This window comes from Phaethon lepturus, unplaced genomic scaffold (genome assembly GCF_000687285.1).
Source record: "Phaethon lepturus isolate BGI_N335 unplaced genomic scaffold, ASM68728v1 scaffold44000, whole genome shotgun sequence".
NCBI classification, from domain to species: domain Eukaryota; kingdom Metazoa; phylum Chordata; class Aves; order Phaethontiformes; family Phaethontidae; genus Phaethon; species Phaethon lepturus.
The window spans coordinates 1-1,237 of NW_010513378.1; the positions used below are offsets into that span (position 1 = coordinate 1).

At 64.4% G+C, this 1,237-nt stretch overlaps 1 protein-coding gene across 1 annotated transcript; it reads left to right on the top strand.

Moving 5' to 3' along the window:
* Positions 1-5: 5 nt before the first annotated feature.
* Positions 6-293, top strand: TRAPPC5 (trafficking protein particle complex 5; the record flags this gene model as incomplete). Its single annotated transcript, XM_010289950.1, has 1 exon — positions 6-293. A coding segment is annotated over one exon (288 nt), but the record flags the coding sequence as incomplete, so codon positions are not given.
* Positions 294-1,237: the final 944 nt, after the last annotated feature.

The window sequence follows — 1,237 nt, forward strand, 5'->3', positions numbered from 1 at the left end:
CCGTCTGGCGGGCCCTCTTCGGCAAAGAAGCCGACAAGCTGGAGCAAGCCAATGACGACGACAAGACCTACTACGTCATCGAGAAGGAGCCCTTGGTCAACACCTACATCTCGGTCCCCAAGGAGAACAGCACCCTCAACTGCGCCGCCTTCACCGCCGGCTTGGTGGAGGCCGTCCTCACCGCCAGCGGTTTCCCTGCCAAGGTCACCGCTCACTGGCATAAAGGCACCACCCTCATGATCAAGTTCGAAGAGGCCGTCATCGCCCGCGACAAGAGCCTGGAGGGGCGTTGAGGGCGCCTGGGCCCCCGGGGGGACGCTGGGGGTCACTTTGGGTGCCTCACCGCTGTTCTGGGCCCTTCCTGACGGTCCATCGGGGACGTTGGAGCCGGTGTGCATCCCTCGCCGCCGTCCCTTGTCCCTCCTGATGGCCCGTGGCCTCTCCCAGGGACGCTGGGGGCCCTTCGTGTCCCTGGACACAGTCCCTTGTCCCTCCTGATGGCCTGTGTCCTCCCTTGGGGACGCTGGAGCTGGTTTGGGTCTCTCACCGCCGTCCCTTGTCCCCCATGGTGGCCCTCGGCGTCTCTCAGGGACGCTCGGCGTGGTTGATGTCACTGTAAACCATCTCTTCTCCCTCCTCGTGGCCCTCGGCTCTTCTTTGGGGGGTGGGGACATCCTGGGGCTGGTTTGGGTTCTCAGACGCCGTCCCTTGTCCCTCCTGGTGTCCTTTGGCCTCTGTTGGGGACACTGGGAGCTGTTTAGTGTCCCTCTTCACTGTCCCTTGTCCCTCCTGATGGCCCTCAGCCTCCCTTGGGGATATTGGGGCTGGCTGGTGTTCCTCAGTGCCCCCCCTTGTCTCCCCCGATGGCCTTTGGTGGCTCTTGGGGACCTTCATGCTGCTCTATGTCCCTCAGCTTGTCACTGGGGCTTGGGGACACCCTGAGGTGGCTCCTGTCCCTCTGCAGTGGCACTGTCCCCTCTGGGGCTTTGGGGCTGTGGTGGGGACAGCTGGTGTCCCCAAACCCTGTCCCTTGTCTCTCCTGGGGATATGGGATGTCCCTTGTCCCCTCAGGAACACCAGAGCTCATCTCTGGGGACACTGGGCCCTTGGGATTCCCTCAGGTGCCCCCGCTGTCACGTGCCGGGTGGCCACACGCTGTCCCCATGTCCCCCCAGCCCCCAAAGTGCTGTGCTGGTGCCTGGACGGGGGCCACCCCGGTGGCATGTGTCCCCAAGGC